This window comes from Prinia subflava, chromosome 16, assembly GCF_021018805.1.
Source record: "Prinia subflava isolate CZ2003 ecotype Zambia chromosome 16, Cam_Psub_1.2, whole genome shotgun sequence".
Taxonomy (NCBI): domain Eukaryota; kingdom Metazoa; phylum Chordata; class Aves; order Passeriformes; family Cisticolidae; genus Prinia; species Prinia subflava.
This window is the reverse complement of record NC_086262.1, coordinates 17,396,146-17,420,894: the sequence shown is the minus strand read 5'-3', so window position 1 is coordinate 17,420,894 and position 24,749 is coordinate 17,396,146. Positions and strand designations below refer to the sequence as shown.

Here is a 24,749-nt window from a genome sequence, read left to right as displayed (position 1 = left end):
TTTTTCTTTTTGGAAAATTTTAATTAAGAAAAAATACTCCACCGGCTCTCCTGTAAGAGCAATAACTTCTGCCTCAGTAGGATTTCCTTTCCTCCAGGAGACATCTTGTAAATACATCTGCATGGGACTTTTGTTCCCAGAAACTCTCTAGGTAGCACATCCCAAACTCCCCAGTGCCTCTGAAAAGGAATTTACTCCAGTCTCAGAGTAACTGGAGCATCCAAGGAGCCAAGGGGGGACCCTGCATGGAAAGGTTTTGTGGGGACACGGCGGGGGCAGAGCAGTGCTGGTGCTCACACAGCATTGCTAAGCAGGTCCCTAAATACCCTGTCCCCAAATAAAGCCTTTTGGAGGGCTCTTGGCAGATTTGCAATTCCCATTCATCCCCAGCCCTCGCTCTGCTCTGCAGCGTCCCAGGAAGGCAGGAGGAGCGGCTCAGGACAGGACACAAACACAAACAAATAGTGCTGACAGAGGAAATATTAAAGGTTTTTAAAAATCCTTTCCATTAGCCCTCCCCATCCCGCTCCCAGCCCCAGGGAGGGGCTCTCACACACCCGCCCAGGCAGCGCCCGAGCTCCCAGCACAGCCACGGAGCGATGCTGGGGCTGGATAAAGCCTGGCCTCATCCTAAGCCAAGGCTGGATACAGCCCAGCCCCATCTGATGCCAGGGCTGGATAAAGCCTGGCCTCATCCTTGCCCTCAGGAAAGCCAAGAAATAGCACAGAAGTTGGCTACAAAATCCAAGGATGGAGATGAACCAGCAACATGCCAGGGAAACACCGAATTTTATCCCTACAAACCTCTCTCCCTCTCCATCCAACACCTCAGAGCAGAGATCACGGGGCAGCCTGGGGACTTCCCCCCTGCCCAAACCACACCAGCGATGTGAGGGGCCCAGAGTGTTCCCAAGGGAGTCAGAGTGTTATGGAGAGGGTGTGATCCCACGGCAATGAGCTGTGCTACCCACCCTGGAGAGCAGGAAAAAAATGATCACCTTTTTCCTCTTTTTTTTTTCCCCAAGACAAAAGCCCAGGAAGTTTAATTAGTGTGGACAAAAACGTGAAGAGGGCTGAAATTTCAGCTCCCTTCTCTAAAAGTGACACCACGGGGTGAAGGAAGCAGCAGCTCCAGGCTGGGGGTCGGGGGCTTTGGAGCCTCTCGGTGATCGGCTTCAAATGTCCTTCGCTTCTCTCCTTACAGCTCTTCTAAAAATATCAAATATAGATCTTTTCCTCACAATATTTTAAGATACTCTATTTATACATTAATCCTTTCAAAAATAAGAAGTGACACATAGAGCAATTCAGTCACTCAGAGTCTTTAAAAGTGTTACAAAAAGCCACGACATCCATCCCCACCGCCACGGGCTGGGGGCTCTTTTGAGACTTGCTTTTTATAAAATATGATTCCAGCTCTGAAAATCCCAGCTCTGCAGTCAAACAGGGCTCCTTCTCCCACCCTGCCCCTGCAAAAGGGGCTGGAATGCTGAGGGTTTGCACACTGGCCCGCCAGCCCTCGAGGCGTGTCCATGGAGGCAGGAGGGAGCCGGGCTGGGCAGGGCTGGTCCCGGGCTCTCCACAGCCCCATCCTGGCCAAATGCCCCGCAAGGATGGCAATAATTCACCTGGCACAACCAGCACTGCACAGGCTTGGCACGGAGCAGGCTGCAAGCAGGGGGAGGCCTGAACAACAGCGCTGGAGAGAGGCAGAGGCAGCTGCAGCAGGGCTGGGCACCGGCAGAGCACGGATGTGTCTGTACAGGGGGTTTGGGAGGTACCAAACAGCCAAACAACACGAGCGGGGTTTGTCTGGGGTGCAGCGGGACCTCGCACACACTGAGGGCTACCCCACAAAATCAAAATCCTGAAAACAAGAAGGGTTTGAGGGGTTTGGTCCCAAACATCCTCTCTCCACCGAGCAGGTGCCTGCTGAGCCCTGCCAGGGCTGAGCCCTGCAGAGCCTGCCCAGGGCTCGCTCTCGCCCGCAAGAGCCGGCGCTGGTGGCACAGGGGGCACACCCAGGGCTGCCCGGGCACCACGGAGCTCAGCCCCAGCCCTTCCCCTGCCCCAGAGCTCGGGGAGCTCCCTGGCAGCACCCACAGCTGCTCGGGGCAGTCAGGGGAGGCTCTGGGATCACAGGATCCTCTTCAGCTCGGCCCCTCGGAGCTCTTGGCTGTCCCTTGGCTGGTTTTCCATCGCTGGGCTGAGGGCTTGAAGCACGCCCACCTCGGGGTGGGGGATCTCTCTGTGTCCCCAGGACCGTCCCCACAGCCCGGGGAGGAGAGGCCACGTCCAATCCACACCAACACCCAGCAGTGGCACAGGGCTGTCCTCACCCCGGTCACACAGTGGCAGAGGGCACAGGGCCTGCAGGACTCCCCATGGATACCATGGAACGCTTGGCAGTGGCACTGTCACCCCGCAGTTATAGGAACTCCACGTAGTTCTCAGGGATCAGTCCTGTCTTGCCGTTGAGGGTCCCTTCCAGCCAGCCAGGCTCCTGGGATGGATGAACTGTGGAGACAGGGGAGGGCAGGTGAGACCCTTAAATTGTGATCAGTTTGTAAGAAAGGAAACTATCAGAATTAGAGATGATCTTCAAGGTCCCTTCTGACCCCAACCATTCCATCATTCTGTGAACACAAGGCAGCTGAAGTGCTCTGTCCCTGCCTGCTCCCCACGGGACTCCCTGGCCTTTCCTTCACCAAGTGGATCCCACTGCAGCACTGAGCTGCAGGCTCCAAATACTCCCTGGGGCTGCTGGGCTGAGGGAAGTGAAGGATTTAGGATAAAAACAGGGGCTCAAAACTTCCTCCAGATTTGAGCTAAGACCTCTTGGAAGTTGGGGAGAACGTGGTTAACTCCATCACATGGTAACTCTGCACATCCCGGCTTGGCCTGGGCCCAGGCTGGGAGGGAAATTGCATTAGGGAACAATCCCAGCGGGAAAGCAAACCCTGCAACCTGATTGTGTGCAACCAGAAACCTGATCAGTCCTCAAAAGCCTTTCTTTATTCAATCAACTCCCAAAAATTTGCTGATTTTGCAGGAGCCAGGCCAGGGTTACGCCTGCAGGCTGAGGAATACCCTCTCCTCCCACCGTGAGGGTGGGAAGCCGGGGTTCCAGAGCTCCTGGAGCTCCCTGGGCTGACTCTGCAGGTCTGGCCTCAGCCCCTCACTCCATGCCCAGGGTCAGCTGCACGAGCACCAGCTGACCTGGAGCTCTGAGTGCCCCCGTGTTGTCCCAAACCCCAGCTGGATCGAGCTGCTGCTCAGCCACGTGCAGCCTCACAGAAGCTCAAACTAGAACCTGGCTCCAAGAGTTTCCAAGATCCCTCTGCCTTCGCTGGGGTTTGTAAAGCCCCTTGATCACAGCCAGGCTCCCACCAAACCAGGCTGGCTCCACCTCACGTCCTCCAGCCAACGTGAGCCCCGGCTGTGCTGCTGAGTGACTGGAACACGCTGTGTACTTTTTCCCTTGAATAATCCATTGATTTTTATCAGCAAACATAATGTATTTAATTCAAACTTGTTCCCCTCCTAGCTGCTCTGATTCCCATGGGCCCTCAGAGGGGAGACCATGTTTATTTATTAGATGACTATGGAGTTGCTTCGGAGAAGGATTGTCTTTAATTCACATGTATTCATTCTCCTCCCCTTTCTGCTATACTCGCCTCTGCATCCCAGGGCAAAACCAGTGCCTGTGGTAGCAGCTCCCCAAATGACAATGCTTAACATTTAAAAGCCAAGAATGACTTGGAAAGCAGTAAAAAGTGTTTTCTTTACACTGGGATTATAACTAAGCCAGAGCTGCTCAGTTCCACAGGGCACAAACTCTTGGTGCAGGAAACACCAAACGTGTGTCCATTAGCCTGGCCCCTGAGTGAGCAAAGCCCACCTGCTCCAGCGCTCATATCCAGAGGGAAAAAGCACACGTGGCTTTCGCATCTCCTGCACAAAACATTACAACAACATCACCCAGAGTATTTCTGGTGCTGATACCCGGAATCTAATCTCCCTTCGCAGAAGCCCTCTGGGAATGGTGCTGGGTATGGCCAACACCGGGGCAGGCACAGCCCACCAGGGCCTCCCGTACACCTGGAGGAGGGAACTGGAGCCAGGGAGGGGCTGCAGCTCCTGTGGGACAGGTGGGAGTGGGCTGTGCCCTGGCACTCAGGGACACTCAGAGCTGTGCCCTGGCACTCAGCACTCACCATTGTCGAACACGGTGCCGGCCGTGAAGGAGAGCTCGGAGTCGTGCTCGGCTTTGCAGGCGTAGAGCGCGCGCGCCTTGCGCAGAGGGGAGCTGCAAGAGAGGCCAGGGGTGGGCACAGAGCACCCACAGCCTGCACAGGGCTGGGGCTGCTGCTGTGCCAGCCTGGGCTGCCCGGGAGGGCCAGGGGACACCAGCAGAGGCTGAAGGCTGTGAGGATGAGCCACGTTTCACCACAGTGCCAATCCCAGCCTGAGCCCAGCTGGCACCGCCTGCACTGGTGCCCAGACAGCCCCAGCCCAAGCCAGGAGCCCCCAGGACAGCTCCAGGCTCTGGAGCTGGAATGTTCTGTATCTGAGGGGCCATCACTGACCAAAAGTGGGCACAGAGCAAAGGTGGCAGCAGGTGCTGGCAGTGACCCACTGCCACCAGCCCTGCTCTGCCAAACCCATCCAAGGACAGCTGCAACCACAAGGAGCATTTCACAAGGAAGAATTAGCACTTTTGGAAGGTTATTTCAAAACAGAAAGTCAAGCAGATCCGTGAAGAATTTGCTGCACTTCTCTAGAGCCTGTATGTGAAGGTAAAAAAGATTTAACAGCCATTAGATTTTGCTGGAAGTGTCAGCGTGCCCACGCTGCAGGGGAGGGAATAGGAGCAGGGAGAGCCAGGAATGGAGCAAACTGCTGGAGGAGAGCAGAAAGTGAGGGACCTCAGGGCTCCTCAGCCACAGCACAGACACACAGAGCTGTCCTTGCACCTGGAATCCCCACCCATCCTTCCCAGCTTTGGAGCAGGGCTGGTGGGAAGCTGGGACACTGCCAGGCTGTGGTGACAGTGACACTGCCAACCCAGCCTGGCCCTGGCCACTCGAGCAGCCAGACACATCCAGCACTGCTGCTCAGCTGTGACACAGCCAAGGGAAGTGATGAAGTGCCCGCAGGAGCTGCTGGGGTGGGGAACAAGGTGTCACCATTTCAGATCAGTAGTTTTACCAATTTTTATCTTTCCAAGGACTTGAAGTTCCCCTGAGTTCCCTGCAGGAGCCCAGGGAAGCAGCAACGCTCACAGCAAGAGCCGTTCCCCTCACACCAACCTCCAAACCTGGGTGCTGGGAATGGCTTTGCTGCAAAGAGAGCCCCACAATGGAGAGCTCTCCTCTCCAAATTCCAGCTGCCTGACACCAGCAGCTCCCAAACACTTAAAAACCAGGATGGGCAAACAATTCTCACACTGCAGAGGGTCCTTACAGCCGGGGAGGCACTGCTCACACGGAGCGCTCGAGACCATCAGATGAAAAGCAGAAGGCATTTTCAGGCTCAGGGTGCACTCAGGGCACGATGGCATCGCTGTGCCAAGGGCATGGGACCCCCAGGCAGCGCCTGCCCTGGTGCCAGGCACCCCAGGGCACAGGGGACCCCACGGGGCTGGCACACAGCTCAGCCTGACCCCCTGCTCTGGGGGCTCTGGGAATCCTGAGCTGGCTCATCTGCAGCTCCCAGGGATGATTTGCTCCAGCACTGCCCAAGGACCTTCAGCCTGGGCACAGAGCAGCCTGTGCTACCCTGTCCATCACCCTCCTGGGGTCCCAGACGAGGCCAGAGAAGCAGGGATGGCAGAGCTTTCCAAAGGCTCTTTACTCCTTGCAGTACACCTCTTACCTGTTGCAGAGCAGAGCAAAGCCAGCACAGGAGCCAAGCCCAGCCCAGCAGTGACACCGGGCACAGCTCCTGCTCCCCTGGCCCGGGGGCTGCAGGCTCCAGCCGGGCTCGGGGGGTTCCAAGGGGCTCTCCTGGGGCAGGAGGATTGAAAGCTCCCCTCTTGCTGAGTGCAGACAGCTGTGCTGGGAGGGCTCGAGCAGGATGCCAAGGGAAAGGGAAGTGAAGTGGGGGAAACCGGGGAAATTAAACAGGAACAGCAAAAGCAACAAAAAGCCAAGCGAATTGTGCAACAGACCTGATGGGGGATGAGTCGCTGGACGTAGAGGAGGTGGGCATAGGACTTGATGGCGCAGAGAACATGGGCCAGGACGGTGAGAGGGGTGACGTTGGGCTTGGATTCTGAGGGCTGCAAGACATAACCAGAGACCTTATCAACGTGCAACCACAGCAACAAGCAGCAACCCAGACACAGAGACGGCAGCGACGACAGCGAGCGCCTTGGGAATATTCCCAGCAGGAGACACAGCCACGAAATGAAGTGCCAAGACCTTGGGAAGTGTTTCAAGGCTGGATCCGCATTTGTCTGGTCAACAAGAGCTGGATCTTCCAATCAACCCCCTCTCCATTGCCCCGTCCTGGCACCCCGTGTGCCAGGGTCTGTGCTGGCAGCACGGCCACTCACCTGCCTCGTGCTTCCCCCAGGGCTCCCACAAACAGCTGCTGGTGTTTCTGGACGTTCATGCTGCCTGCGAGCAGCCTCCACCCCCTCTGTCTGACACTTGTGGTGCTCATACATGCAGTGTATAAAAATGCCATTGATCTTGTTTTCCATGTTTTACATCCCTTTTCCCCCTTGTGCTGACTCCTGAGGCCACAGCTGTCAACTGGAGCTGAATGGAGTTACTGAACTGGGAATTGCACACACAAGTTTTTGGGTCCTTCCACACTGTTTGATTCAGGTCATTCTAAGGTTCACCAAAAAGCAATTATTCTACTAGAATACCAGATTGATTCATTTACTGCTTCTCTGCTTAGTAACACACCGGTATTCCCTATCCAGTTCAGATTAGAAACTCCACCCCGATAAAACACCAGAAATCCCTCTCCACACTGCAAATGCCTCTGTAAAAACAAGAAGTTTTGTAAAAACATCATGATTTATGTTTTCCCTTGAGAGAGAGAAGTACCTCTGATCACACAGGTCCGTGATGAGGTGAGGACAGGGCACAACCCCCAGGATGTCCTTATCCCCCAGCTGGGGCCTCCTGGGGTAGAGGGAAGGGATTCAGGGAATGGTGGCTCCAGAACTTGTGGAGAATCTCACCCCAACTGGAGCTCAGACCAATGTTTAACCTTGCCCAGTGTCCTCTGGTGCCACCACGGGGAGATATTTATGACATGGATGCGTTCCCCGTGGAAACTGGACCATCTCTGCTTAAGGCCAAACTCTTGGCTGGACTCTTTGCAGAAGCTGTGTCACTGGATTCAACAGACACTGATTAATTCCCTCTGAAATTACAGGCAACACCTTTATTATGTCAGAAGATTACACACGTAGAGAAAAGGGATACAGCAGTGAGTGCAGCATGACTTCACCAGAGGCTGAAAACAGGGAATGCAGTCAGGCAGGCTATTAACGAGACCCTCAAAATGTTCTGCTAATAACCATCACGATTTAAAAACAATCCTTAGCATTGCTATCATCCAAACTGTCCATCTTTTGAAAAATGAGTTTTCCTCAGTCTTTACCAAACCTGACAGCCATTGGTACTCACCAGACACTCCATCTATTCCTGCCCCCAAACAGGAGCTGCTACCAGGGTCACCAAGACATCCCACACTGCCAGAATGAACCCTTTAGGAACCAGTTCTTTCAAAGATGTGGCCAAGCAATTCCCTTCCCCAAGAGGAGCCTGGCCAAGGTGGGACTTGGAAGGGCAATGAGCTGGTGACCAAAATGTGGCTGAGCCTGCCCTGCTGACAGTGGCCACCAACACCCACCAGCCCTGCCACCACTGTGCCTGTGGGCAGCAGCTCCAGGGGCAAGAGGCCATGGCACTGGGTGTGCCAGCATGGGATGGCCACTGTGCCATGGCACTGGGTGTGCCAGCATGGGATGGCCACTGTGCCATGGCACTGGGTGTGCCAGTGATGGGATGGCCACTGTGCCACGGCACTGGGTGTGCCAGTGATGGGATGGCCACTGTGCCATGCCACTGGGTGTGCCAGCATGGGATGGCCACTGTGCCATGGCACTGGGTGTGCCAGTGATGGGATGGTCTCTGTGCCATGGCACTGGGTGTGCCAGTGATGGGATGGCCACTGTGCCATGGCACTGGGTGTGCCAGTGATGGGATGGCCACTGTGCCACGGCACTGACCCTGGTCCTCTCCACCGCACGAAGGAAGGAAAATCCAATGGCACAGGCTCCAGGATTAGAAATTGCTACTGCACTTTTTGAGATGAACTCATGGCAAAAGAATGCAGCTCTCATTGCTCCTCCAGTCGCTCTGTCATCGCTCCACAACTGCACTCATGACAGCGGGAATGCAACCAGCAGGATTCTCAGAGTTATCAGGGAAAAAGCCTGCCAGAACCCCCCCTCTGTGTAAGAAGTTATCACTAATTTGGAGCAGGATTTCGGTGTCTTTGGATCCTTGGTGCAAAAGAAAATGCTCTGTGCCCAGCAAATCCACGGAGAGAATGGTTCAGTAATGCCAGTGTGCACTGGGGTGTGCAGAGCACCCCGTGCCCACCAGAGGAGATGAACGTGGTCCTGAGCTGGTCCTGAATGTGGTGACTGAGCTGCTCTGCAAGTCATTCCAGAACACTTCCTCAGGAAGAGCCCATGGACAGCTCAGGACCACCTGAGCTGCTCCCAGCACTGACAGACCCTGGGGTGTGATGGGTAGGAAGGGTTCACCTCCCTCCCATGAAATACAGGTATTTATCTTCAAGCTGCTGCTTGAGCATCACCTTCCTGAGCTTATGTGACTGCAGACTCGAGTCCTGCCTCGCTGGAGGTGTCAGTGCACATGAGGGAATGGGTTATCCCGAGGTCTCAGGCGTTTTGGGAAACAGTTTTCTTGTAGGATCCAATTTCCTTTGTTTCTCACAAAAAGAGCAGAGGTGGTGAGAGGCTGGGGGAAAGTTCTGGCTGCTGCCTGCAGGCAGCAAATGTCAGCTGGATGGTTTTTTTCCTTCTTCTTACTCGGGAGGGCTTTGCGAGGGGCTCTTCCTGTTGGGTGCACAGTGGAAACAAAACAGAGAAAATTGCTAAGAACCAAACCCATCAGAAGCAGGAAACAAAGCAATGGCTCAGATTAGTCTTCCAAAGTGAGAATGGACCTTTCCCCAGCAGAAGCAGCTGGGGGAACTCCACAAGTCTGTAGCCCAAGGCATCCTGAGGCTCTTGCCCTTGCTGCTGGTCCGGCTGCACCTCGGAAGCAGTGGCTGAGATCCTGCAGGGAGGGAGCACTGCTGGCACGGCCAGGGCAAGGAGGGCACGGTGCCACAGCACCTGCAGGGCACCTGCACCTTCCACTCCAGGTGTCCCTCCGGCAATCCCACTCTTCCAGCAAACACAGCCCTTGGAAATGAATTTAGGAGCTAAATCCTCCTCCCTGCTTCCCATGCCGGCCGTACACACTGCCTTTCCCATGCAGGTGTTTAGTTTGCTGCCCAAACACGTGAAAAAAAGCAGTAACTCTTGTTTCAAGACTCTGCTGGAGTTGCTGGAGCTTAAAAAATTTCTTTGTGATCCCTTCTCCTAACCTGCCTCTTTCATTCCTGTTCCTCCGCCCAGGCTGCCTCCGGCGCTGCTCAGGCCCCGAGGCATGGAGCCCCTCTCAGCAGGTCTCCACACAACTTCTGCTGCTTTGTTCTCCTGCCTGGGAGGACATGGGTTCCACTTCAAACATGTGTACAACTTGTTTATTTTTGTGGAACTCGGGGCTATTTCTGCCACAGAACATCTCACAGCTATGGATGGGTAGAGCCCTCTGAGGCATTCCAGCCCTTTCATGAAATCACCTCAAGAATAAACAACAATATTCCCCTTCTGACATGATCCGTACCTGACAGAAGTAAAACACATCAAGGACCACCCAGTCCTTTGCTCCCTGATCTATTCCTAGCTGCAGAACATAAGGTTCTTCTCAAAGGTAACAAGAAAAAAGAAAATTACAGCTTTATGTAATGCCAGAGCACTTCAGCTCTGCTGAAACAAGGACAAGACTGCAGCTCACCAGCAGCCATGGCTCTGTTGCCTAAATGAAACGGGAGCAGCCTGGGTTTGGGAAGCTCATGGAGCTCAAGCAGTGCTGCAGGTCCTAGCACAGCTTGGAAAGCTGGATGGGCTCTAGGAAGCAGCTCCTGGGCACTGGCAGCACCACCCCAGCCCTGACCAGCAGCTTACAGGGCTCCAGTCTGGCAGGGCTCTTCCTGTGCTTGGTACTTTCATGCAAGAAAAATGATGTTAAATTCTCTGCAGTGTTACTCTCTCAGGCGTAATGTTGCTGCATGCTTGTTTGGGTGGAAAAAATGACACATTTAAAGAAAGAAGCAGCTAAAATGGCCTGTGGTCAGCATCACTTGACCAAACTGGTGCAAAAAAATCTCAAACTCTTCAGCACAGACCTTCCCCACATCTCCATTTACCAGTTCCTCATCTCCATCAGCACAGATTTCGGGATCTTCTTTCCAACAACACGGACGTGTCCCTCTGTAATCCTGATGACACGCAGCACATGGCTTTGTCTTGTCACTTGGCTGCTTGGCTGATTTCCCGTGTGTGGGAATATTTCCCTGCTTTAGTCATTTCATAAACCATCTAAAAGCTTTTCCACTTGAATGAGAGAGCCCAGGATGAGTTCTGGCTCTGGGGAGGAGAGTGGAGCTGCTGTCCCCCATTCCCAGCGCAGACGGGCGATGCTCGATGGTGCAGAGGGAGGAGATGACAGGGCTGCTTTGGTACAGAATTCTGGCACGGGGCTCAGAGCCTGCTGCTAGTGCTGGAGAGAGTGAGGGAGCAAGCAGAGAGTCAGCAATGGGTGAGTTCTCAGCAGGAGCAAGCGCTGCAGGCACTGCAGGAAGGGCCAGCACAGGTGTCCTCCTCCCGCCAGGTGAGCTCCAGGTGACGGGAGCATCGTGACACCTTAACAGGGAACAGCATTTCAGTAACAGCTGCACAGCTTGTTTAAAACAGAGAATTACCAGTACCACCAGCAAGCTACAGACCCACCAGTGGCTGCTCTCACACGGTCCCAGCACTGGGACAGGCAGGGGGAGATGGGGCAGGGCAGGGAATGGAGGCGGCCACAGGTCCACATGAACCAGCCTGGACAGGACACAGAGCCACAGAACAGCCTGGGACTGGAAGGGACCTTCAGTGCCACCCCTGCCATGGCAGGGACGCCTCCCACTGTTCCAGGCTGCTCCAAGCCCATCCAGCCTGGCCTTGGGCACTGCCAGGGATCCAGGGGCAGCCACAGCTGCTCTGGGCACCCTGTGCCAGGGCCTGCCCACCCTGCCAGGGAATGATTCCTGACCAATATCTCACTCCACCTTTTGTCCAGCAGCTGCATTTTCTGCTCCATCAATACCCTCCTCCCTCTTCCTCTCTGCCCAAAAGGCTCTCAGCAGACTCAAAATCAGGCTGGAGGGTTTGATGCTGAACCGAGTGCTTTCAAACTGTGTTAAAGCTCTTAATTATTAATAGAAAAGTTGTAATGTGGCAGCAGGGAGCCAAACTGGCAGTTTAGGAGGGAAGTGTTGGTAAATCAGGAGCCAGTGTCTTAGTCATGGCTTCTCCATCGTGCCACAGCTTCTAACATGAGATAATGCTGCAAGGCTGGTGCATTAGTCACCAACAAATTCTGTTTGCAATTAAGCAGAACTCAACAGCCCTCCAGAAATCTCACTCCTCTCTGGCATTCAATGCACTGCTATCTTACATCCCCCTGAAAAGAAAACTCTCCCATCTGCCACCCCAACAACCATATGGGATCCTTGGAAAATGAAGGAAATTAAAGTCCCTGTGGGATCACAGCTCCCAGCTCGGCTGTGGGGGGTTTGGGAGGATCAAATATTTGAGCTAAACACATCCTGTGCCCCGGGCGCTGCCGAGCTGCCTCTGCCAGCCACAGGCAGCCAAACCCGAGCTCTGTGGCTGAGGGTGACCTCCTTTTGGGAACCTGGAGCTGCAGGGAGGCTGAGGATACAGAAGGACGCTGTCCTTGCTGCCTGCCACCATCGGCTGCCCCGGGGCAGGACAGCCCTGACCCCTGCCCAAGGCTCTGGTGGGTCCAGCCCTGCAGCACCCACCCCGTGTTGCCCCAGCACCCCCAGAGCCTGGCTTTGGGTGCAAAGGGAGGACATTTGGTCCTGATTTCCCCAGGCCAAGCCCTCCTCTGGCCGCAGGGAGCCAGGAGGGACACCTGGGTGGCCCAAGGAAGGCAATGGGGATCCCCCAGCCCTGCCCCACACGAGCCAGGGGGGAAAGCAGTGCCCTGCCACCCCCTCAGGAGGACACAGACTGCAGGGACACAGCAACTGCCCCACGGGCTGGCAGCTCTCCAAAGGGAGAGAGGCTCCTTTCACTTTTTAAGCAATTTCTGGAAACAACCAGAATGGTTATTCCCCACAATAAAAAATTCATTCCTGGCTAGGGAATATTCCCCACATAACTTGATGGGAGGCCACTTCCAGGCTCAGATCCTAACAGAAAACAAAGACGGTTTCTTTGAGCCTCATCAGCACCATGGGCTCTAACTCTCATTTTTTGGCACGTAAATCTCCTCCCTGCAGCACGAGGAGCCAACACTGCCCACGGAGGGCACAGCAGTGGGAAAAACAATGGGGATTTCTTGGGCCTGAGAAGGTGATTTCAGAATAATGGACAAGTAAAGCCACTGCATAATAATCTTCTGCATTTTCTCGGTTTCCCTGATTTTGTTTTGTCCATTTGGCCTGGTGCTGCTTTGCTCTGCAGCATTCTGCAAACACCGGTTACAGAGCTGATCAGAACATTTCTGCAAACCCCAAAGACCACAACACTGAAACAATCTAACTCGATCACATTTATCAAAAAAAATGCCATGTTAGTTCTGTTCTTTCTTTTTGTATCTTTTTTTTCCCCTTAAAACCACCAAAGTTTGTAATAACATTTTTGCCTCAGCAGCTCCAACCAGCAGAACTCTCCTCCTGCCCTCGCACAGCCCCTCCCTGTGCAGCCCAGCTGGGAGGTGTGAGCACCACAACCCTCCCAGTTCACTGGCCCAGCCTCAACTTCTCTCTCTGCCATCAAGCTGGACATGAAGCCTTGGAGAACCCTTCCCAGTAATCAAATACAGCAAAGATTAATACATTCAATTCTCTTCTTTCTGGTTGGGTATTTTTCCACTTCTTATTCCTTGTGCTTTCCCAAATCTCCCTGTGCTGCACCCACTGCTGTGCTGCCCACCCAGCACTTCCAACACAACCTCCTGCTCGAGCAGGGGCTGGATGGACCTTAAATCTCATCCAGTGCCACCCCTGCCATGGCAGGGACACCTCCCACTGTCCCAGGCTGCTCTGAGCCCTGTCCCTGCCTTGGGCACTGCCAGGGATCCAGGGGCAGCCCTCTGGGCACCCTGTGCCAGGGCCTCACCATCCATTCAGGGAAGGATTTCTTCCCAATACCCCATCTAACCCTGCCCTCTGGCATTGGGAAGCCATTCCCACTGTCAGTCCAGGCCCTTGTCCAAAGACCTTCTCCCATTCTCCTTTAGGCCCTGCCAGGGGCTCTGGGGTCTCCCTGAGCCTTCTCCTCTGCGGGTGAGCAGCCCCAGCTCTCCCAGCCCAGCTCCAGAGCAGAGGGGCTCCAGCCCTCAGAGCATGTTTATGGCAAAAGAAGGGGACAAACTTCCCCTGCTCCTCGGGTTCCCTTCCCTCTCCCCCGTGCCCCCCTCAGCCTGGCACAGTCTGCAGGCAGAGGGATTTTCCTCAGCTCCACAGGTGACACAGCTGCTGGCACTCCTGCTTTTCCGAGTGCTGGCACAGACAACACCAAAAGATGGCCGAGTGCTCCTTTGTCCCAGCAGTTCCCTTGCCAGTGCCCAGCCCCGACACCTTCCCTGCAGGACCCTCACTCCAGGCCAGGGCACGGTGCCAGCACGTGGGGCTGGTGCCAGCTCTGGTGCTGTGACAATGTCCCAGCTTAGCACTGCCCTGTCACCAGTGTCTGCACAGCGGCCGCGGGATTGGGTTACCCCCAGGGCCTTACAGCTCCGGCTAATTTAGGAGATTAATGAGGCACAGGGATCTCCTTTCAGAGGAGACACGATGTCTCTGTGCCCTCAGCCCTGCTCCCCGGTCCCCCAGGAAGGCTCAGCCTCTCTGGGAGCGGGGCAGTGCGGGAGGGTGGCCCTGCAGGGTGGTCCCATCCAGACCCCGCTCACGTCCCCTCTGCCCCGGCTCCCTCTGGCACTGGCCCTGGAGCTGTGGGCACAGCAGAGCCCTGCCCTGCTTCCAGCACTGCCAGGGCTGGGAGCTGTGCCTGGAGCTGCGGGCACAGCAGAGCCCTGCCCTGCTTCCAGCACTGCCAGGGCTGGGTGCTGTGCCTGGAGCTGCGGGCACAGCAGAGCCCTGCCCTGCTTCCAGCACTGCCAGGGCTGTGCCTGGAGCTCTGGGCACAGCAGAGCTCTGCCCTGCTTCCAGCACTGCCAGGGTTGGCCCTGGAGCTCTGGGCACAGCAGAGCCCTGCCCTGCTTCCAGCACTGCCAGGGCTGTGCCTGGAGCTGTGGGCACAGCAGAGCTCTGTCCTGCTTCCAGCACTGCCAGGGTTGGGTGCTGTGCCTGGAGCCAGCACTGCCTCAAAAACACCCCCAGAGCTGTCAAAGGACTTTTACAAGAAAGAGTCTGGGCTACGTCCCTGGCTTTGAATTTGATCTCTGCAAAAAGGGGAGCCAAGGAACGCACTCGGCCATTTCTGCAGCATATTTCATCCGAGGTGACATTTATAGGTGGCAGGAAGACCTAATGTACCATCACTTTGCTTTCAGCAGGCTCAATGAAAGCTTTGGCTGGGCTCACACTTGAGATTCTGCCCAAAGGAAACTCGGACGCCGACGGAGCAGGGGGCTGGGAGCAGAGCTGGACGTGGGGGCTGAGCAGAGCACCCCAGGAGCCCAAAATCAAAGGAGGGAAGGCATGCAGGGGAGGAGAAAGAGAAGAAGAGGGGCCTGGCCAGCAGGATGATGCTCCTGAGCTCCACGCAGCAGCTCAGCACACAGAGTGCCTGTGACTGCCCCGGGGAAGGCTTTGGTGGAGCATCTTTGATTCCTGCATCCATCCCCCCACAGTGACTGGGATGGGTTTCAAATCCTGCTCTATTTGAAAGTAAAATTTCCACTAGCCAATATTTGTCTGAGGCAGTTTCTTTGAAGAAGATGCTGCTATGCAGCGAGCTCCACACTAATTACAGGAATTAGGAAAGCAATGGAGTGCAAGATCTCTTTTTTTTCCCAAGGCCTTCCAGAAAGCTGCCTCTTAAGCATCATGTGCCACTGAAGTTTAAGGTGCTTTTTTAGAACCCTTGCAAGGAAATCTAAATTAATTCAGCTTGTGAGAAGCACCCTTAGATGTTCCCAGAGCACCCCCCAAATAGAAGAGTGCTCTTCAAAGGCAGAAACATCTGAGGAGTCTCCTGAGGGGCAGCACTGGGAAAAGCTGTGGATGGTGGGAGTGTGCAGGAGCTGCGGGGTGGCCTGGAGTGTGGAGCCTCTGAAGAGGCCGTTCATCTGTCCATCTGTCCATCTGTCTGTCCCTCTGTCCATCTGCAGCCACTCACACACCCCCTGTGACACCAGACCCCAGAGGAGCACAGCCAGGGCAGGGCAGGGCTTCAGAGCCCCCCCAGCCATCCCTGCTTGTGACGGGCGCCTGCTCCTGTGAGCACGGGGCTCTCCTGACAAATTACCTTTGTTTGAACGGATGAGCCCGGGGAAAATATTTTGATATATGACCACTGGTCACATGGGGCTGGCCACAGGGCTGCAGACTTGTTTTATGAGAGTATTTGGCTTCATTTTCAAGTTTAATTTGTGGAAAGTTTCTAGACCAAGAGCTGACCGACAAGCGAAGGAGCTAAAACTCTGCACAGTGGATGTGCCAAACTCCAGGGCTCATGGAAAGCCCACACAGCAGGAAAACAGATCCCAGCTTTTCCTCCTGTGAGCCTGGAGCATGCACAGAGATGCTGGGGCAGGTGGGACCCCACTGCTGGGGGCTTCTCTTACCCAAACAGCCTGAAACATCCCACCTCCAACGGAGATCTGTCACCTCCCTCTGCCCTCCCCAGACCAACCCTGCTCCTGCCCACAGGCATCACTCTTTTCCACATCTTAAAATACCTCAAGGAAGGACACAGATGCTTAGAAAATAAATCCTGGATTCTTTAAGCACAAGGGAAAGAATTCATTGAATCATTAAGGCTGGAAAAGACCTCCAAGATCATAAAGTTCAACCTTCTATCTGAAATCTGTACATATACATGTGTATATATATATAGATAGATACAAATTTAAAGATTATATGGCCATCAGCAACTAAGCCTCAAGTATATTTATCTGTGGAGTCTCCTGAGTTTGCTGCTTGTGTTTTCCATGAGCCAGGTTTAAGAACATTTGCCAGAGCCCTGAATCACTCTGGTTTACGGAGTTTTCTCACCACGGGCATGATCCAGGACTCCCAAGCTAAAACTGCTCTAAAAGAAACAAATACACAGACACCCTCACAACAGTCTGCACCAAAAAAAATAAATAAGTCATAAGATAGTTTGAATGTGATGTCATCTGGAATCAGCCAAGCAGCAGACTGGGAATTTTAGGAGCTTTTCTCAAGTAAGAGGACTGCGAGATAGATGGGTTCTGTTCTAACCTGGCAGCAATCTCTGCTCCTCCTGAGCACAAACCAACCCCTGTCAGAGGCACAGAAGATGCAAACCCTGAGCAGCCACACGAGGAGGTATCGAGGGGAGGGGAGATGAAATAATTGAGCACCCTGACCCTGCCTGGAAGGAAACACTTCAAGCAGCAAAAGCCTGGGTTGGGGACGCAGGCTGGGGACCCCCCAGGGCACCTCCTGCACCAGCTCCAGCCATCCCACCCTGCTGGAACCACAGACATGGGGTGTCAAACCTCCTGTCCCAGCCTAGGACCACAGCTGGGAACTGGTCTGCTCCTCTTAAAGAGCAATTTAGATAAGGCTGTTCTGATTACAAGATTTTACCTAATCCCCCAAAAATGCCATTTATTGTTTGGCAGCCCGAAGATCCGCCCCTCGGGGCTGGCCTTGGCCATCCAAACAAACCCAGATTAGGCAGAAGAGCAGAGTTTTGGGGTCTGGGCTGAGCTCAGAATGGCTGCAGGGAGCAGGATGCAGGGAGAGGCTTCCCCCCAGCCCCAGCTTCCAGCTGGGCTCCCTGCAGTCACCCACGGGTGCCCAGCACACACGGGGGGCTCGGGGATCAATCCTCCCAAGGAAGGGCAGCAGGGGACACAGAGCAGAGGAGGTCCCCAGGGAGCCCCAGCCCTGCTCTGCTGGCCCAGCACGCCTCTCCCAGCTCTTGGCTTGCTCAGGAGCCGCGGTGGCTCCCGGCCAGGCGGCCACAATGCAGTGGAAGGAAGAAGAAACAGCTTTGTTTTGCCCAAAGCCTCGCAATTAATCAAGTTCCTATTTCCTCGCAGCTCCACGCTCCCACCCCAAATGCACCCGGCAGCTCCCAGCCCTGGCAGAGCCCCTGCGCCGAGCACAGGCTCTGCTTTGCAATTTCATTGAACAGAGAACCAGAAAATGAAATTAAAGTGAAATAGAAACGTCTTTGCTAGAGCGAGAACCACTCAGGGCCCTCAGAGCCCAGTGCAAGATTGGAGCCTCTGGGGCAGCCTGGCAGCCCCATCCCTGCCACCACCGTCCCCTGGGACCCCTCCTGGGCACCAGCTCTCCCCCCAGGAGGATCACACGGAATCCCAGAGTCATTTTGGCTGGAAATGACCTGCAAGAGCATCGAATCCAAGCTGTGCCTGATCCCCACCCTGACCCCAGCCCAGAGCAATCAGTGCCACCTCCAGCGATGGGCACTCCAAACCTCCCTGGGCAGCCCCTTCCACAGCCTGCCCACCCCTTCCATGGAGAAATTCCTCCTGATTTGGACCCCTCTGAGCACAAGTCACTGTTTTGATAGTGACACACAACAAAACAAAACATCAGTGCATTTTCCTGGCCTTTTTCCAAATTAAAGTGGGGCTGAATATCAGGGTGGGAGGAGAGTGGGTGAGAATCCAGGTTCCTCAGGGACAGCAGCACTTGATTTATGAGCAAATATCTTAAACAGAAGTCCCAGAGATGTCATTTCTGAGGGACATTCCCAAAGTGGCTGCCGGGAAGGCAGGATGAGGGTGGGACCCGCTCCTGTGCCTCTGCACCTCTAATTGCCATTATTCTTCAGGAATATAAACAACAGGGGCCACCGAGCAGAGAGCCATGAAAGCTCAGCAGAACAAGGGCCTGGGAGCACAGGGAGAGGAACTGGAGGTCAGGCAGGTCAAGGACTCATTTCTGGCTCACCTCTGCATGAGGACAGATGGCAGGCACAGCACAGCAGGCACAGCCTGGTCTCTCCTGCAGCTCTGTCCAGCTCCCCAGCAGAGGAACCAGCAGCATTTCAAGGTCTGTTTGCTTCACCTCACGTGCTTTTGCTTTCATGTGTCCCAGCTGGTAATTGTCAAAGTTACCTGCATTTTTAAGAGACCATTTTTCCAAAAGAAATCCTACCCTCTCCTATTTGATCCATTGCCCCATCCCTGGAAGTGTCCAAGGCCAGGCTGGACAGAGCTTGGAGCAGCCTGGGAGAGTGGAAGGTGTCCCTGGAGGAGTCTGAAGGTCATTCCAAACCCAAGCAGTCGGTGGTTCTGTGATTCTGGGATGCTGCACTTGGATTTGGGATGGTGAGGGCAGAGCACAGGAACACAGCAATGGGAGGAAGGTGCAGCATCAGTCCCACGGCTCTGGTGTGCTGCCCCTGCCCCACAGCTCCCTCCCATTCACTTGGAGAAGTCCCTGATGGAGACAGTAATATTTGAAATGTCTTTCATTTTCAGGCATGGAAAGAGAAATGTTCAATTTTAACTGGGATGCCTAATGAAGATTTATTTATGTGGGAATAACCACTCTTCCTTGGACTAACTGGGTTGTTTTTTCATGACCACTAGACCTTAGATCTGCTCCTCATTTCTTTCCATACCCACAGAGGGCAAGAAATAGCCATACTTGGTCAGTGAGAAAATGAAATTAAATGCAAATAGACATGTACTGACTAAATCTAAGTTTCCCAAGGTTATTATTTCCCTAAATGCCAAGTCCCTGGGGTGAAGGAGGAGCAGCATCAGCCTGGGCCAGAGCTGGCAGTGTGGGGCTCAGCCTGGCCCATGGCCCCATCCACCAGTGCCCTGGGCCTGAGGGTGAGGATGGGCACCAGCACTGGGAACACTGGCAGGCCTGGGGGCACGGATGAACAGGGAAGGGTGTTAAATGCTTGTATCTCCTTGGCTGGAACCACCCAGTGCCACCCCTGCCACGGCAGGGACACCTTCCACTGTCCCAGGCTGCTCCAAGCCCTGTCCAGCCTGGCCTTGGAAGCTCTCAGGGATGAGGCAGCCCCAGTTTCTCTGGGGCTGTGCCAGGGCCCCCCACCCTCCCAGGGAACAATTCCTCCCCAGTACCCCATCTAACCCTGCCCTGTCAGTATGAAGCCATTCCCTTGTCCTTCCCCTGCCTCAGCTGAAGGACACTGCTGGAAACACAGCACTCTCTGCCCCCTGCCTGGCTGCTTTCTAAGGAAGGTGCTGTCTGCAGGGGCAGGATGAGGACACCCAACAGGACACACAAACCAACGGGACACAGGAACCTGCAGGGACACAGACCCAGCACGGCTTTGGACACAAATCCCTGCCCAGGGCTGGGTGGCCCCGGTGCCCGGCTGGCCACAGTGACAGCGCCTAGCACGGGACAGCAGTCCTGCTGACTCACCCCGTACAACTCCTGCCCAGAGCAGTCCTTCCATAAAAATAAACCCAGCCCTAATAAATAAATGCATTCCCATCGTAACAGCCTGATTGGTGGCTGGGAAGGAAGAGCCTGAGCCTTGCAGCAAAACAATTTCCCTCTGGATTGGAGACTCTGGAGTGTGCTCCAGGGAAAGCCCATCAGAAGGAGCCCATTTGCCCGGGGAGGGGACAGGGGGACAGCCCCCAGGTGAGGGAGCTCAGCCCCACAGAGGCACGAGCAGCAGGGCCTGGGAGGGTGTGACACTGGCTCACGGGGGATTTGGGAACTGGCGCAGCTCCCGGCAGAGCAGACCTGGGGATACACGAGCATTTAGCAGGGAGCCAAGGGCTTTTGTAAACAGAAGCTCAAACAAACATCTCTCGTTTCACAGATGGTGCTCACAATTTACAGCTGGCACATTTAAAGGCCACCTTGGACACTTTGCTGCTCACAGCCACAAACGGGACCCAAGAAACGCCCCAGGCCTGCACACCTCAACATTTGCACTCCAAGGAGCCCCCTCTGAAACCCACAGGAGTTATTTCCACAGGAATACCAGGACTCCTTAGCAGGAACAAGGAACATCACATTACCCACCTCCTCTCCCTGCAGCTTCCCAGTTTGGGCGAGCACAAACTGGGGCTGCCAGGAGCCAGCCCCTCCCGAACAGCTCCCCCACACAACAGCCCTGGTCCACAGCTAAGAATGACAGAAAATTGGGAAGAACACAAGGAAAAACCCCAAAGTCCCGAAGCAGAGCTCAGGGACAGGTGTCACAGGGCCAGCAGAGCATTTGGCAGTGTTTGAAGGAGCACAGACCCCAAGGCTCCTCCAGACCCTGCCCATGGCCACAGCTCCTGACTGCAGGGCCGGCAGTCCCAGGGGAGCACCAGAGCCCTGGCACGGCTGCCCCAGCCCAGGGCACAGCCCCAGGCTGCCCGCAGAGCCCACATTGCTCAGCTGCCTGGACAAACAGAAGTGTCTTTATGGAGACATTACTTGGGCAGCAGCGGGGACGGGGCGGCTGCACACTGGCACCATTCACACACCCTGCCCCACAGGGCAGGGCTGGGCACAGACCCTGCTGGCAGCCCTCCTCACCCTCCTCATCCTCACCACTGCAAACCAGGCCCACCGAGGGCACAACCCCACGGAGCTCTCAAAACACAGGCACAGCCTCTGCTCCTGGGCAAGCAGGGGAGTGACATCCACACACACTTAGAATAAAATCAAGTCAGATGCTTCATTTCTCATTGAAAGATTGGATTAAAGACATTTGATTTAAATATTTTGAGGTCACAGAGAATATTTGCCCTGTGGTATAAGCCCCCTTAGGATCCATATTTCAACCTTTAGCTCAGCACAGACCAAAACCCTGTATGTTCCTGCATGTGCAGAAATTCTGTCATAATCACTGGGCTTGTGGAAAAGCACCAAATGGCACCAGCACTGTCAGAGTCACGAGCTGCCAGTGCTGCCCTGCTCGGCCCTGTTTCACCTCACAGAGCTCAGGGCTCTGTAACTGGCACAAGCCCCTGGTTCAGTGCCAGCCTGTTCACCTAATCCCTTGGGAACAGCACGGTGCCTCCGCTCCCCAGAGCCTCACACACCTTTAACTGGGTTATCCTGTGAATTCCTTTGTAACTTCTGTTAACAAATAAATCATTAGGAAAAGGCAACTCTTGGAATCTGAAAAACTGTGAATTCGGCAACCAATCCTTGTCAATTCCCAGCAAGACCCAGGCTCACAAACCTCATTCTGTGATAAGACACACCATTCTTTCCCCCCTTTGAAGGATAAACCAAAGCCACCCTGTTGGGGGAATTGGATGGGACTGATTGCAGAGCTTCAACCAGGCTTGAGAGAGAGAGGCAACTTTACTCTGTCTGTACTGAATGTAAAGCACAGCCCTGATGTGGAGGTGTCCTACCTTTGGGTGGTCTGTCCTGCCCCCACGGCTCTCTGTGGAGCAGGCACGGCACAGGTGGGCACACCGAGGAGAGGCCACTGTGGGACTGCTGCAGCTCAGGCTTTAGTGGCAGGAGGAGGATGATGGAAGCAGAGCAGATGGTGAAGCTGGATGAAGCCTGTGTCTGTTCCACACTTACCTTTGTGCCACCCCGAATGCTGGAGTGAGAGCTCCAACCCCAACCCAGCCAAGGCAACAGCGTCCCCCTGCCCACGGCACCGTCCCAGCACGGCCACGCCGAGCCCCAGGGGCACCCAGGGGCACCCAGGGGCACCCAGGGGCACCCAGGGGGCACCCAGGTACCCCGGGCACGGCCCTGCCTGCCCCCAGGGCACGGGGGCTGCTCCGGGGGAGCCGGGAGTGTCCGGCAGGGCTGGCACGGACGGGGCCCTGCCCTGGGAGGGGAGCAGCATTCCCAGCCCATCCTGGGGGTGCAGGGCAGCTTCACCCCCGAGCTGTGAGCACAGCCTGACAGGGAGTGCTGTGGGAAAGCGCTGCAGGCCCGGCAGGAAGGAAATTCCCCCAGCGGAGCCACCGCCAGCTCCGGCTGCGGGGACTTCAGAAATAACCCGGCGTCCCCAGGGAGCCACGGCCAAGGGCACTGCTTTTTCCCTTGAACTTTCCAGATGAAGGAAGCAATAGCAGAAGCAACAGCATAGATTTGGCCAGAGATCAACTGTACTGACAACAGTCACAGGATTGAACTCAGAAGAAAAGTCCTTTGTGTGTGTTGGAGTTATCACCAGATGGGCCGGGCAGCACTGCAGAGTTCTGCTCAAAAATATTCCACAGGGGCAGAGCCATCAGAGCTGGGACCCATGGCACATGTAACACACAGTAACTAATTCCACTGCAGATGTAACCCACAGTAATTAATTCCACTGCTTACACGGAGTTAAAAATGGAGGGCAAATGTTTGGTACCCGTTAAAAATTAAAATGGTAAACTGTATTCTTCAGCAAACTGCTGAGGCTGAGAATGAGAAGCAACTCTGATTAAAGATTACGGATGGAGAGTCTATAAAACACTAATTACCATTGTACTTACAGGGAATTTGGCCTGTTGGGCTTAATTACTTCTAGTTCAAGATCACTCGAGTTCAGGCTGGGCTGGGGAGCGCTGTTGGAGTTGAGGAAGCTGTTCACATTTGAAGAGATGACGGACTCCAGGCTGGAGTTGATGATGCTGTTCCTGTTCTCCTCTAGAAAACACCAAAACCCAAGAATCATCAGCTGCCCCTGCAGACAAAGTGAGCAGCAAACGGCTGTGAAGGCACTGAGCATTCCCAGGGAACACTGTGCCATGCAAACAGGGACATCTCCCCAGAGCTCAGTTACTTACAGACACATTACACATTCAGCCACAAGAAATACCAGGTGCTCTTTGGCTCTTTGCATTTAAGATGCAGATACATTTAAATGAACACCATTTTTAGTAGGAAAATACACTTTTCTTATAAGGTATTAATATTTTGCATTCCCGAAGGCGTCCAAAGTGCCACAACCTGAAATAAATTGAAATGTAAGGAATGCATTTGTGTGACTGAAACCAGCTCCCAAGGGATGGAGAGTTTGGGTGACAGAGTAGGACAACACCTTAGATCAGGAGCAGGGCAGATCACCCAGTTAAAGTTGCTTCAGCCTCACAATTGGCACCAGCTGCTGTTTCTCCTTCCCACTCAGTCCTGAAGGGGAGAAGGATGGGTCTCTGCTCCAGTTTGGCTCAGCTCTGCCGAAATGCAGTGGAGCAGAAGTTTGCCTTTGGATCTGATGTGCTGGGGAGTGCTGCCATTGCTCTGCTGACAGACCTGGGCTCCCAGAGATTCCCATTTCCCTCCATCACATCTGCTGAGATCTCCCCTCTGTTTGTGTAACTCCAGCAGTGAGCACTGACAGTGTTGTGCATCTCACAGAGCCACCACAGCACGGGCCTCTCCTCAGCTCACCGAAAATCCCATTAACTCATTTCCAGGAGATGCCTTTGCCACTGGAGCACTAATTGCAGTTGTGAGAAGCAATTAGCAACACTGATGGCACGAGAGCAGCCCCGGGCAGAGAGCTGCTGCTTCTGGGATGCTGCTTTCCTGAAAGACAGGCACCAGCTGGAAAACACAGACTCCTACTTCAAGGATACTTCTTTCCCAAATTATTCTTCCAGTGCAAAATAACACTGTGCAAAGTACAACCCAAAAGCATGTAGTGACGGGGAATCCTTGCTCTCAATCCCTTTAAATTCCACCTCTTTTTGAGTGAGGAGAGTGTACCATATTAATTTGTATCCCGTGCACTTATAAAGGGGGGTAAAAGAGTGCAAGAGGAGCTCGTGGGTTGTGTGAAAGGTTAATCCTGAGCACACAGCAGAAAGGAACTGCCCATAAACAGCCTGGCAGCAGGGCTGGCCTGAGTGTTGGGGCAGCTCTGCCACCACTCCAAAGGGAAATGCCACAGCAGCCACAGGATTGTGGCTGCCCAGAGCAGTCTGAGGCTCCTTGTCCTGCTCCTCTGGAGCTGCTGCATTTCCCAGGTACCTGGACAGAACCAGCACCTGCAGGGCAGCAGGACAGGGCTGGGTTTAGCTCAGGATGAGCTTATCTTGCAGAGATGAGTCAAGGATTTGTGATGGTGATACACGTCAACATGCTTCTGAAACTGGATTTCATTAATCTTCATCTGCAATGAGCCACCATGGGAACAAACAGCACAGACATTTCTCTGTCCCCAACTCTGAGAAAGTTAAACCCTCAAGGCTCGGAGGGCACCAGCACCATGTGATGAAAAAGGTGATCCATGCAGAAGACAAAGAGGGAAAAGTGAAGGA

General features: G+C 54.4%; 1 protein-coding gene across 2 annotated transcripts in view; it reads right to left on the bottom strand.

Moving 5' to 3' along the window:
• The window catches only part of ARHGAP26 (Rho GTPase activating protein 26), a 103,680-nt gene continuing 78,931 nt past the window's right edge, over window positions 1-24,749 (bottom strand). Inside the window, exons 20-23 of one of the 2 annotated variants that reach the window (XM_063413946.1) lie at window positions 22,980-23,133; window positions 6,173-6,283; window positions 4,218-4,309; window positions 1-2,517 (exon numbers count right to left, since the gene is read on the bottom strand). In XM_063413946.1, coding sequence (XP_063270016.1) covers window positions 2,429-2,517; window positions 4,218-4,309; window positions 6,173-6,283; window positions 22,980-23,133 — 446 coding nt within the window. In that variant the 3' untranslated portion in view covers window positions 1-2,428. Of the gene's footprint in view, window positions 2,518-4,217; window positions 4,310-6,172; window positions 6,284-8,140; window positions 9,116-22,979; window positions 23,134-24,749 lie in introns of those variants that run through there. The other variant, XM_063413947.1, reaches the window with a different exon arrangement.